At 48.8% G+C, this 12500-nt stretch overlaps 1 protein-coding gene across 1 annotated transcript in view; it reads left to right on the forward strand.

Annotated features, from left to right (window-relative positions):
• The first annotated feature begins 749 nt into the window (after positions 1-749).
• The window catches only part of LOC119956248 (prosaposin), a 51424-nt gene continuing 39673 nt past the window's right edge, over positions 750-12500 (forward strand). Inside the window, exons 1-2 of the mRNA XM_038783282.1 lie at positions 750-808; positions 3232-3400. Coding sequence (XP_038639210.1) covers positions 750-808; positions 3232-3400 — 228 coding nt within the window. The remainder of the gene's footprint in view (positions 809-3231; positions 3401-12500) is intronic.

Here is a 12500-nt window from a genome sequence, read left to right on the forward strand (position 1 = left end):
CTGATGTGGAATGCTCACACCCAGCCAATCACAGCACCCCAAGTTTAACACAATCTGATGCACATTGGAAAGTGTTAAAGGTGTGGAAATGTTGACATTGCTAAGCTCTACGCAGGTCAGTTCAACAGAAGCGGGCAACTATGAAAATAAATAGCTCAAGGCACTCAGGATCTGCATCAAATATCCAGGTGGTGCAGTTTGGGAGATCTAATCAGGGTGGGATACACAATAAATGGTCGGTCCGAGGGAGTGTTGAGGAACAAACATACTTGGTGTACAAGTCCATGGCTCCTTGAAGGTGGCAGCACAGGTAGATAGAGTGGTAAAGAAGGCATATGGAATGCTTGCCTTCATGTGTAGCACGGTGGCACAGTGGTTTTGCCTCACAGCTCCAGGGACCCAACCTCAATTCCCGGCTTGGGTCACTGTCTGTGAGTCTGCACGTTCTCCCCATGTCTGTGTGAGTTTCCTCCGGGTGCTCCTGTTTCATAGAACATAGAACAGTACAGCACAGAACAGGCCCTTCGGCCCTCGATGTTGTGCCGAGCCATGATCACCCTCTTCAAACCCACGTATCCACCCTATACCTGTAACCCAACAACCCCCCCCCCCCCCCAACCTTTTTTAGGACACTATGGGCAATTTAGCATGGCCAATCCACGTGCTGCCGGAGAGGGAGGTGGGAATATGGAACGTGCTGCCGGAGGGAGTGGTGGAGGCAGGAACTCTCACAACAATTAAGCGTCTGGATGAGCATTTCAATCGTCAAAGCTGAGTTTGCTGTGGACCAAGTGCAGAAAATGGGATAGTATAGATTGTTGTTTGATGGTCAGCATAGACATGGCGGGCCGAAGGGCCTGTTTCTGTGCTGTGTGACCCTCTCTCTCTGGCATTGGTGAGACCACACCTGGAGTACTGTATACAGTATTGGCCATCTTATTTGACTGGAATTCTCTGGCACAGGAGGCTGTGGAGGCTAAATCAGTGAATATATTTCAGAAATAAATATATTTCTAGACTCGAAAGGGATATGGGGGGAGCGTGGAAGAATGGTGTTGCAATAGAGGATTAGCTCCGATCATATTGATGGCAGAGCAGACCGCTACTGTGCGTTGGAAACAGTTCAGAGAAGGTTTACCAGAATAATAACTGCAATGGGCAAGCTGTCTCATCAGGAAAGGTTGGAGAGGTTCGGATTGTATCCTCTTAGAAGAGTAAGAGGTGATTTGATTGAAACCTTTAAGATCCTGAGGGGTGGCTGTGGAGAGAAAGTGGAACTGGGGGTGAACGTTTAAAAATATGGACAGTAGGTACAGTGTGAAGGAGAAGGTCCTGTTCCTTACTGTGCTCACCCCAGTCCAACGCCGGCATCTCCACATCTTAAAAAGAAAAAAGGGGTCACTGGTTTAAGAGATGAGGAGAATTTTAGTCTCTGAGGATTGGGGGACTGGATCACCCACCCTCAAAATGTCTTTATTTAAATGTTTTTATTCTCCATTTCACATTTTCCTCCAAAATTCACACCCCACCCACAGACAGTAATCGGTAACAAATACAAAATCAATCCCCTTAACTATAACAACAATCCCATCCTCTCCCCCCCCCCCCCCCCCCCCCCCCCCCCCCCCCACCACCCACACTCAACGGCATCCAACCTCTGAAAGAGTACCGTACGTGATACCCAAGAGTTGTAAACTCTTCCCCCGTTTCCCCCCCCCCCCCCCCCCCAACTCCTCCCGTCCACTGCCTCATGTAAAACTCCTCCCCCCAACGTCGGTTCCTTCCCCCCAACTTTCCACCCCGGCTAGACCCCTCAGACCCTGTTCCGCCAGGCTCCGATGGCCGCAGCCCCTCCCCCCAACTCACTCCCGTTCACTGGCCGGTTTAAACCGGCCAGCGCGGAGGCCCCTCCCGGGTACCTTTCCCCCTTGTCCAGCCCTAGGAAACCCCAGAAATCCCCTTTTAGCACACAAACCCCGCATATCCACCTCCACCCCAAAGAGCCCTCATTTCGAGTGCAGGTCCCATCACTTCCCTTGTCCAAATATATACACCATCAGCTCCTTTAGCCCATACACTCGCACGCAGTGAAACAAAAAAGAACATAAGAGGTTACATCGGCAATTTCTCAATTCTGCCACAGTCCTTCTGCCTTCACAAACTCTTCCGCTGTTCCAAAATATAAGTCCTTGAGCTTATACGTCACCCTCAGCTTCGCTGGATATACAGTGCCGCACTGCACCTTGCTAACCTGCCCTCTTCACCCGGTTGAAGGCAGCCCGCCTCCTCGCCAGCTCCACCGTAAAGTCCTGGTATACGCGTATACCAGCTCCAGCCCACTGCACCACCCGCTTCTGCTTGGCCCAGCACAGGACCTTCTCCTTCACGCTGTACCTACGGAAGCACAGAGTCACTACTCTTGGTGGCTCACTCGCCTTTGGTACAGGCCTCCACGACTGATGAGCCCGATCCAGTTCGTATCGGGAGGGATCCTCCCCCTCCCCCAATAGTTCGCCAGCATCGCGGCAGAATATTCCGTCGGCCTCGGCCCGTCAACTCCTTCGGGCAGCCCCACAATCCTCAAATTCTGTCGCCTGGATCTGTTTTCTAGGTCTTCCAATTTTCCTCGCGGATCCTTGTTAATCTCCATCACCTTCCGCATCTCCTTCCCCATCGAGGTAAGTTGATCACCGTGCTGCAATAATGTCTCCTCCACTTCCTTCAGTGCCTCCCCTTGCTCCCGCATCTCCGCCACTGCGCTCGCCACCACCGTCGTCACCGGGGAAATCGCCTCTCTCCACCAGCACAGCCATCACCTTGGTTATTTCTTCAGCCGTAAGCAATGCGGCCTCCCCCGGTGCTCCAGCCTCCTTTTTCCATGGTGACCTCTCCATTCCCCGATGGGCCCTCAGCTGCTTTTTTAACGGCCGTTTTCTTACTGATCCTTGACATCTTCTTCTGCTGTGCCTCCTCTGCGCCTTCTCTGTGCCTTTGACGCTTCTGTAGACCCTGGGACCGGGCTTGAAGCCCAGAAAATGCCGTTCCTGAACTGGCCAAACGCAGAGCTAAGTAGATTCTAGTTAGGCAGGGGTGTGAAAGATTATTGGGGGTAGGCAGTAATGTGGGGAGCAGCTCGAGGGGGCGAATGTGGCCTACTCCTGATTTGTGCAGTCTGTCCTGTTTCTCACCCCTTCATGTCCCTCCAGTTTGTGGTTATAATTGCTTCTGAAGTGAATTACAAAACGCTTGCTTTTTCTCCTTGTTAGCTGTGGCCAATCCACTCCTGGGGAAGGAACGATGTGCTGAAGGGCCAAGCTTTTGGTGTCATGATGTAAAGACTGCCTCCGAATGTGGAGCTGTAAGGCACTGTCAGCAGACTGTCTGGAGACAACCCACTGTGGTAAGAATGGCAATATTGTTTGCAATGGCCCCATATTTCTGCCTGAGCAGGCAGCACGTGAGATTCACAGATCTGCTGAGTAACACTTAATGGGTTCTGGTGAAATTTGATTTTGAACCAATTATTAACGATGGGTTGGGTGGAGAGGAAATAGCAGAAATTGTATTGATTCTGTTGCAATTTTGTTCGACAGGAAGCTGAAGTAGTTTGAGTCTTGAATTATTAATCTGGCAGAGCACATTTACCCTGCAGCTTGCTGTGACTAAAATACATAATGCGTTTGATTTTGCAATATTGCAAGGTTCTCTGTGTCACATGTGAATGGCTAGGGATGAATTAAGCTTAATAGAACGATAGATTTGCTACAGTGCAGAAGGAGGCCATTCGGCCTATCGAGTCTGCACCAGCCCTCCGAAAGAGCACCCTACCTGAACACACACCTCCACCCTATCCCCGTATCCCAGTGACCCCACCTCACCTCTTTTTTTGGACACTAAGGACAATTTAGCACGGCCAGTCCACCTAACCAGCACATCTTTGGACTGTGGGAGGAACCCGGAGCACCCGGAGGAAACCCACGCAGATACGGGGAGAATCTGCACTGACAGTCACCCGATGCCAGGAATCAAATCTGGAATCCTGGCACTGTGAGGCAGCAGTGCTAACCACTGTGATCTTTAAAAAAATTAATCTTGTAATTACTTGTGTGAACGGGCCAGCACAGTGTAGGGTGGAGTACGTCTGGTAAGATCAGTTCTTCTGATTAACTGTGATGACCTGTGTCAGTATATTTTTATTGGAGTGTGTTAATTATTGTGGGTTATAAAATAGAATCATAAAATTTACAGTGCAGAAGGAGGCCATTCGGCCCATCGAGTCTGCCTGGTTCTTTGAAAGAGCACCCTACCCAAGGTCCACACCTCCACCCTATCCCCATAACCCAGTAACCCCACCCAACAATAAGGGCAATTTTGGACACTAGGGCAATTTATCATGGCCAATCCACCTAACCTGCATATCTTTGGACTGTGGGAGGAAACCGGAGCACCCGGAGGAAACCCACGCAGACACGGGGAGGATGTGCAGACTCCGCACAGACAGTGACCCAAGCCAGGAATCGAACCTGGGACCCTGGAGCTGTGAAGCAAATGTGCTAACCACTGTGCTACCGTGCTGCCCCTGGTTATTGAGGTCATGCTAAGGAAATGATTGGTTGGATAATTTGGGGAGAGGGGGGGGGGAGGTCATTCGAATGGGAAGCATCAGGCAGTCGTTGAGGGTTTTTAAACATGTAGTTTTTGGAAACTGACACTGTCTGGATTTAAATGTCTGGTTTGCTACGTTTAACGGTTCCTTTGGTTTCCATATGAAATTAATTTGTGCAGATTCATTCAGTTCATGGTGGGAGGGAAACCACAGAGCAAAGAATATCTCAAACCCGTAGGAATGCTGCTCTGAAGTTGGATTTGACACACTGCTGATCAAGCTAACTGAATATTGCACCTAAGCATCTCCACCTGCTCTGGCTGCTGCTGCTTGATGCTCACTAGAAAAGCTAGAAAAATAAAGTCATTTATATCTGTCACGAAAGCAGTGCTCTGATCACTGACCCTTGGGGAACACCCTGTTGTTTACCATCCTCCAGTCTGAACAATGTTTCTTGTCTTCTCGCCAATTATTTGTCCGTGCTGACATTCAGCTTGCTCTTCCACCAGCCTCAATTTCGTCGAGCTGCCTTTTCTGTGTTCCCTTTTGTCAAATGTTTTAAAATCCATATACACCCACATCAGCCTCTCCCGCTACTGCTCGAAAGATTCAGTTCAATTAGTCAGACGTGATCGGCCTTTTCCACACCCTTTATGAACTCAAACCTCTACAAGAGCCTGTGTCTATTGTTTCTAGACAACTGGGCAGACACAAGGTGGATGAAATTCAACACAAGGACACGATGATACATTTCAGGTTGGACGAAGAGGCGTAATATGACATAAAGGGGAGAATTTTAGAAAGTGCAGGAGTAGAGCGAGATTTTGTGGTGTGGGGGGAGGAGGGGGGTTCACAGATATCTTTGAAGGTGGTTGGACCCACTGAGAGCTGAACACCAGCCCCATCACAACCCAACTACCCCGTGCTGAATGCCAACCCCGCCCCTCTGGCAAGCATTCATTCAAATGTTGGTGACTTCCTTCCACTGCTGTGATAGGTCGAGCCTTCCATACCTACTCTCACTCACTAGTAGAAATATTAGTAAAAAATAGGATGGGTTGGGCCTGTATCCACCGGGGTTTGAAAGACTGAGATGGTCTTATTGAAACATCCTGAGGGAATTTGACAGAGTGGTGCTGGAAAGATATTTCCCAATGTGGGAGAGAGTGGGAACTGGGGGTGACACCGTTTAAAAATAAGGGGTCTCCCATTTAAGGAAGGGTTGGGAATTTTGATTAGGGTCTCATACCCAGAGAGCAATGGAGGATGGGTCATTGAATTTCCTGAAGGCAGAATTAGACAGATAGGTAGACCTGGCAGTTAGGATGGGTAGAGAGGGTAGAGCAGGGAGTTAGGGTGGGTATAGAGGGTAGACCAGGGAGTTAGAATGGGTAGAGAGGGTAGACCAGGGAGTTAGGATGGGTATAGAGGGTAGACCAGGGAGTTAGGATGGGTATAGAGGGTAGATCAGGGAGTTAGGATGGGTAGAGAGGGTAGGCCAGGGCGTTAGGATGGGTATAGAGGGTAGACCAGGGAGTTAGGATGGGTATAGAGGGTAGACCAGGGAGTTAGGATGGGTAGAGAGGGTAGATCAGGGAGTTAGGATGGGTAGAGAGGGTAGACCAGGGAGCTAGGATGGGTATAGAGGGTAGACCAGGGAGTTAGGATGGGTAGAGAGGGTAGACCAGGGAGTTAGGATGGGTAGAGAGGGTAGACCAGGGAGTTAGGATGGGTAAAGAGGGTAGACCAGGGAGCTAGGATGGGTAGAGAGGGTAGACCAGGGAGCTAGGATGGGTATAGAGGGTAGACCAGGGAGTTAGGATGGGTATAAAGGGTAGACCAGGGAGCTAGGATGGGTATAGAGGGTAGACCAGGGAGTTAGGATGGGTATAGAGGGTAGACCAGGGAGCTAGGATGGGTAGAGAGGGTAGACCAGGGAGCTAGGATGGGTATAGAGGGTAGACCAGGGAGCTAGGATGGGTATAGAGGGTAGACCAGCGAGAGTGACATTGAGTACAAGAATAAGGAGGTCATGTTGAACTTGTTTGGGACACGGGTTAGGCCTCATCTGGATTGGATTGGATTTGTTTATTGTCACGTGTACCGAGGTACAGTGAAAAGTATCTGTCTGCGAGCAGATCATTCAGTACATGGGAAGAAAAGGGATTAAAAGAAAATACATAATAGGGCAACACAACATATGCAATGCAGACTGCATCCAGTTCTAGGCACCTTACTTGAGGAAGGATGGGAAAGCTTTGGAGAGAGTATAGAGGAGATTCACAAGAATGATTCCAGGGATAAAGAGCTGTAGCTATGAGGATGGATTGGAAAGGTTGGACCTGTTTTCCTTTTGAAGGAAAGAAGACTGAGAGGAGACTTGATGGAGCGTAGCCCTGCTTGGGGTACGTGGGTGGAATTTCACATTGCCTCCAAGTCCCAAACCTCCCCCTTGGAAGCCAGAGTCCCGGCCGGCTCACGGAAATACCCTCCGTGCTCTTTCGCACCCTTTAAGGGTTCATTTGTCCCTCCGTTTATTTAGTTAAGTTTATTTGGTTTCCATCAAATAGTTGGAGACTTGACAGAGGTGTTCAAGATCCTGATGGAGGTGGAGGGAGAAACTGTTCCCCCTCAGGAGGCTGCAAAGAACTGAAGGCCACAGGTTCAGAATTATATAGAGAAATACAGCACAGAACAGGCCCTTCGGCCCACGATGTTGCGCCGAACTTTTGTCCTAGGTTAATCATGGAATTTTGGACAATTTTTCATGGCCAATCCACCCAACCTGCACATCTTTGGACTGTGGGAGGAAACCGGAGTACCCGGAGGAAACCCACGCAGTCACGGGGAGGATGTGCAGACTCCACACAGACAGTGACCCAAGTCGAAATCGAACTTGGGACCCTGGAGCTGTGAAGCAATTGTGCTATCCACAATGCTACCTGCTGCCCTAAAGAAGTTAACCTACACTCCATTATTCTACCCTAATCCAAGTACCTATCCAATAGCCGCTTGAAGGTCCCTAACTTTTCCGACTCAACTACTTCCACAGGCAGTGCATTCCATGCCCCCACTACTCTCTGGGTAAAGAACCTACTTCTGACATCCCCTCTATATCTTCCACCATTTATCTTAAATTTATGTCCCCTTGTAATGGTGTGTTCCACCCGGGGAAAAAGTCTCTGACTGTCTACTCTATCTATTCCCCTGATCATCTTATAAACCTCTATCAAGTCGCCCCTCATCCTTCTCCGTTCTAATGAGAAAAGGCCTAGCACCCTCAACCATTCCTCGTATGACCTACTCTCCATTCCAGGCAACATCCTGGTAAATCTCCTTTGCACTTTTTCCAAAGCTTCCACATCCTTCCTTAAATGAGGTGACCAGAACTGCACACAGTACTCCAAATGTGGCCTGACCAAGGTTTTGTACAGCTGCATCATCACCTCACGGCTCTTAAATTCAATCCCTCTGCTGATGAACGCTAGCACACCATGGGCCTTCTTCACAGCTCTATCCACTTGAGTGGCAACTTTCAAAGAACTATGAACATAGACCCCAAGATCTTTCTGCTCCTCCACATTGCCAAGAACCCTACCATTAACCCTGTATTCCGCATTCAGATTTGTCCTTCCAAAATGGACAACCTCACACTTGTCAGGGTTAAACTCCATCTGCCACTTCTCAGCCCAGCTCTGCATGCTATCTATGTCTCTTTGAAGCCGACAACAGCCCTCCTCACTATCCACAACTCCACTAAATCTTCGTATCATCTGCAAATTTACTGACCCACCCTTCAACTCCCTCATCCAAGTCGTTAATGAAAATCACAAACAGCAGAGGACCCAGAACTGATCCCTGCGGTACACCACTGATAACTGGGCTCCAGGCTGAATATTTGCCATCCACCATCACTCTCTGACTTCTATCGGTTAGCCAGTTTGTTATCCAACTGGCCAAATTTCCCACTATCCCATGCCTCCTTACTTTCTGCATAATCCTACCATGGGGAACTTTATCAAATGCCTTACTAAAATCCATGTACACTACATCCACTGCTTTACCTTCATCCACATGCTTGGTCACCTCCTCAAAGAATTCAATAAGACTTGTAAGGCAAGACCTACCCCTCACAAATCCGTGCTGACTATCCCTAATCAAGCAATGCCTTTCCAGATGCTCAGAAATCCTATCCCTCAGTACCCTTTCCATTACTTTGCCTACCACCGAAGTAAAACTAACTGGCCTGTAATTCCCAGGGTTATCCCTATTCCCTTTTTTGAACAGGGGCACGACATTCGCCACTCTCCAATCCTCTGGTACCACCCCTGTTGACAGCGAGGACGAAAAGATAATTGCCAACGGTTCTGCAATTTCATTTCTTGCTTCCCATAGAATCCTTGGATATATCCCGTCAGGCCTGGGGAACTTGTCTATCCTCAAGTTTTTCAAAACGCGCAACACATCTTCCTTCCTGACAAGTATCTCCTCAAGCTTATCAGTCTGCTTCACGCTGTCATCTCCAGCAATATGGCCCCTCTCGTTTGTAAATACTGAAGAAAAATACTTGTTCAAGACCTCTCCTATCTCTTCAGACTCAATACACAATCTCCCGCTACTGTCCTTAATCGGACCTACCCTCGCTCTAGTCATTCTCATATTTCTCACATATGTGTAAAAGGCTTTGGGGTTTTCCTTGATCCTACCCGCCAAAGATTTTTCATGCCCTCTCTTAGCTCCCCTAATCCCTTTCTTCATTTCCCACCTGGCTGTCTTGTATCCCTCCAGACCCCTGTCTGAACCTTGTTTCTTCAGCCTTACATAAGTCTCCTTCTTCCTCTTAACAAGACATTCAACCTCTCTTGTCAACCATGGTTCCCTCACTCGACCATCTCTTCCCTGCCTGACAGGGACATACATATCAAAGACACGCAGTACCTGTTCCTTGAACGAGTTCCACATTTCACTTGTGTCCTTCCCTGACAGCCTATGTTCCCAACTTCTGCACTTCAATTCTTGTCTGACAGCATTGTATTTACCCTTCCCCCAATTATAAACCTTGCCCTGTTGCTCGCACCTATCCCTCTCCATTACTAAAGTGAAAGTCACAGAATTGTGGTCACGACCTCCAAAATGCTCCCCCACTAACAAATCTATCACCTGCCCTGGTTCATTACCGAGTACTAAATCCAATATGGCCTCCCCTCTGGTCGGACAATCTACATACTGTGTTAGAAAAGCTTCCTGGACACTCTGCACAAACACTACCCCATCCAAACTATTTGATCTAAAGGGTTTCCACTCAATGTTTGGGAAGTTGAAGTCGCCCATGACTACTACCTTTGCACCTTTCCAAAATCTGTTTCCCAATCTGTTCCTCCACATCTCTGCTGTTATTGGGGGGCCTATAGAAAACTCCCAACAAGGTGACTGCTCCTTTCCTATTTCTAACTTCAATCCATATTACCTCAGTAGGCAGATCCCCCTCAAACTGCCTTTCTGCAGCTGTTATACTATCTCTAATTACCAATGCCACCCACCCCCCACCTCTTTTACCATCCTCCCTAATCTTGTTGAAACATCTATAACCAGGGACCTCCAACAACCATTTCTGCCCCTCTTCTATCCACGTTTTCGGGATGGCCACCACATCGTAGTCCCAAGTACAGATCCATGCCTTAAGTTCACCCACCTTATTCCTGATGCTTCTTGCATTAAAGTATACACACTTCAACCCATCTCCTTGCCTGCAAGTACTCTCCTTTGCCATTGTTACCTTCCCCACTGCATCACTACGTGCTTTGGCGTCCTGACTATCATCTACCTTAGTTGCTGGACTACAGATCCGGTTCCCATTCCCCTGCCAAATTAGTTTAAACCCTCCCGAAGAGTACTAGAAAACCTCCCCCCCCAGGATATTGGTGCCCCTCTGGTTCAGATGCAACCCGTCCTGCTTGTACAGGTCCCACCTTCCCCAGAATAAGCTCCAATTATCCAAATACCTGAAGCCCTCCCTCCTACACCATTCCTGCAGCCACATGTTCAACTGCACTCTCTCCCTATTCCTAGCCTCGCTATCACGTGGCACTGGCAACAAACCAGAGATGACAACTCTGTCTGTCATGGCCTTTAACTTCCAGCCTAACTCCCTAAACTTGTTTATTACTTCCACACCCTTTTTCCTACCTACATCGTTGGTACCAATGTGCACCACGACTTCTGGCTTCCCCCTTCAGGATCCTGAAGACATGATCAGAGACATCCCTGGCCCTGGCACCCGGGAAGCAACATACCTTTCGGGAGTCTCGCTCGCGACCACAGAATCTCCTATCTATTCCCCTAACCATTGAATCTCCTATTACTATTGCTTTTCTATGCTCCCCCCTTCCCTTCTGAGCCCCAGAGCCAGACAGTGCCAGAGACCTGGCCGCTGGGGCCTTCCAACGGTATACTTGTTTTGAAGGGGAACGGCCACGAGGGATCCCTGCACTATCTGCCTGTTAGTTTTCTTTCCCCTGACTGTAACCCAGCTACTCTTGTCCAGTACCTTTGGTGTGGCTACCTCCCTGTAACTCTTCTCTATAACCCCCTCTGCCTCCCGGATGATCCAAAGTTCATCCAACTCCAGCTCCAGTACCTTAACACGGTCTCTGAGGAGCTGGAGTTGGGTGCACTTCCCGCAGGTATAGTTAGCGGGGACACCAGTGGTATCCCTCACCACCCACATCCTACAGGAGGAGCATGCAACTGCCCTAGCCTCCATCCCCTCTTACTTTACAGAAGTAGCTGCCCCGTGGACCAACTGGACCTCCGCCCTCCGACTCTGCTTCCAGTCAGCTGCTCTCTAAACACCTGGCTCCCTTCACGCTCTTTGATAAATATAGGAAATGAAATGTAAGGAGCACCTTACTCCCTCCTCACCTAACTCCCTCAGTCACCAAACTCTCACTGTAGCACTCAAATGCCACAAGCTCAGCACTCCAGTGCAAACCAAGCAGGGTATTGCAGCAAGGGTCGGGTGTGTTGTGTGAGGAGAGGGATTCATTATGGTAAAAGGATTGGCAGTGATGCGAGGAGAAATGTTTTCACCCAGAGGGTGGTTGGCGTCTGGAACGAACTTCCTGAGAGGGTGGTGGGGGCAGGTTCCATTGAGGTGTTCAAAAGGGAATTGGATTGGTGTCTTAAAAGAATGTGCAAGGTTATGGGGATGCGGGGGAGTGGGATTGGGCAGAATTTTCTTTCAGAGTCAGTGTAGGGTCGATGGACTGAATGGCCTCGATAACCATATAGCACAGCTGTTTTATGTTTATCCTGATGTTCCGTGGGGACCAGGAATGTTGGTAATTACTGGGAGGGTCAGAAACCTGGAAGTTCAGAAGGGTATTGCAGCAAGGGTCGGGTGTGTTGTGTGAGGAGAGGGATTCATAAAGTAATTTGCTGATCCGGTTTGCTGAGGGATGGCATCGGTCGAGGAAGTGGGAGGTGGACCTGGAGGATGGGATAAGGAAAGACTTTTGGCACAGAGTGGCTGTAATGAAAGTGGGTCTAGGTGTGAATTACACTCAGGAAATTGTCTGGCGCAGAAATTTTATAGTCCAGAATAAATTGCAGTTTCAAAATGACAGCTCATTCACGCGCGTCCTGGTTATCTTTGAGACTCTTCTACATTTCCTGTTAAATTCAGTATTAGGGGCTGGTTTAGTTCACTGGGCTAAATCACTGCTTTTATAGTAAGTCAAGCAGCACGGTTCGATTCCCGTACCAGCCTCCCCGGACAGGCGCCGGAATGTGGCGACTAGGGGCTTTTCACAGTAACTTCATTGAAGCCTATAAGCGAAGACAATTCATTGAAGACAATAAGCGATTTTCATTTCATTTCCTGACCTTTAATTGT

This window comes from Scyliorhinus canicula, chromosome 22, assembly GCF_902713615.1.
Source record: "Scyliorhinus canicula chromosome 22, sScyCan1.1, whole genome shotgun sequence".
NCBI lineage: Eukaryota > Metazoa > Chordata > Chondrichthyes > Carcharhiniformes > Scyliorhinidae > Scyliorhinus > Scyliorhinus canicula.